This window comes from Seriola lalandi, unplaced genomic scaffold (assembly GCF_002814215.2).
Source record: "Seriola lalandi dorsalis isolate HSWRI2012SDOR001 ecotype SW California unplaced genomic scaffold, Sedor1 jcf7180002054784, whole genome shotgun sequence".
Taxonomy (NCBI): domain Eukaryota; kingdom Metazoa; phylum Chordata; class Actinopteri; order Carangiformes; family Carangidae; genus Seriola; species Seriola lalandi.
Window position 1 is genome coordinate 2035396 of NW_019525337.1, and position 851 is coordinate 2036246.

The window sequence follows — 851 nt, forward strand, 5'->3', positions numbered from 1 at the left end:
CACACACACACACACACACACACACACATACACACACAGACGCATGCACAGACACACACACACGCACACACACACACACACACACACACACACACACACAGCCCCTTACCCTATCCTCAACCATCACAACCAATGGCAACATAAACCACAACCCTCACCTGAACCCTAAACCCCTGGTCCTTAGTGGTCTTGTTCTCTTTGTCAGGGAGCGTGTGCGTGTTGATGCCGTGCTGGAGGTGATGTCCAGAGTCCAGATGAAGAGCTACTACAGAGCAACCATCACTACAGTCAGAACCAACACACACACTCAGACACAGTCACATCTTCACACACATAGTTTCACACAAACTGCACTGCACACATACAGGTATTAATAATAGAACTAACATCCACTGTCACAGCTCACTGGGACACTTTAATGGAGCAGATCTTAATGTTATTAGTAACGTGTCACTCCTCCATATGCTCCTTTAAAATTTGTGAACTTTGAATTTCAACATGATGTGTTTCATACTGAAATACATGATGCCAGGAACAACACATCCTCTGGTTCTTAAACTTTCCTCTTGACTCGACTCATCTGCTCTCCATCCTGTCAGGAGGCTCAGAGGTTTGCAGACCTCGGCTTCATGGATCGAGAGCAGTTCAGGAAGATATTTGAAGAATTGGATAAAGACCGCATCAAGGAGGTAGATCGGTGCCCCATTCACCTAACATTGAGATGTCTTCATTTTATATCTATCTAAAGGGTCAAAGGTCAACTTCTGTCTGTTATCCAAAACATAACTGTGAGGTGGTAATTTATTTGACCCTGTGTGTGTGTGTGTGTGTGTGTGTGTGTGTGTGTGTGT

General features: G+C 44.8%; 1 protein-coding gene across 2 annotated transcripts in view; it reads left to right on the plus strand.

Annotated features, from left to right (window-relative positions):
* Positions 1–851, plus strand: part of tpcn2 (two pore segment channel 2) — a 45031-nt gene that overhangs the window by 34717 nt on the left and 9463 nt on the right. For both annotated transcript variants that reach the window (XM_087179102.1, XM_023425545.2), the window contains exons 12-13: positions 206–287; positions 600–689. In XM_087179102.1, coding sequence (XP_087035228.1) covers positions 206–287; positions 600–689 — 172 coding nt within the window. The remainder of the gene's footprint in view (positions 1–205; positions 288–599; positions 690–851) is intronic.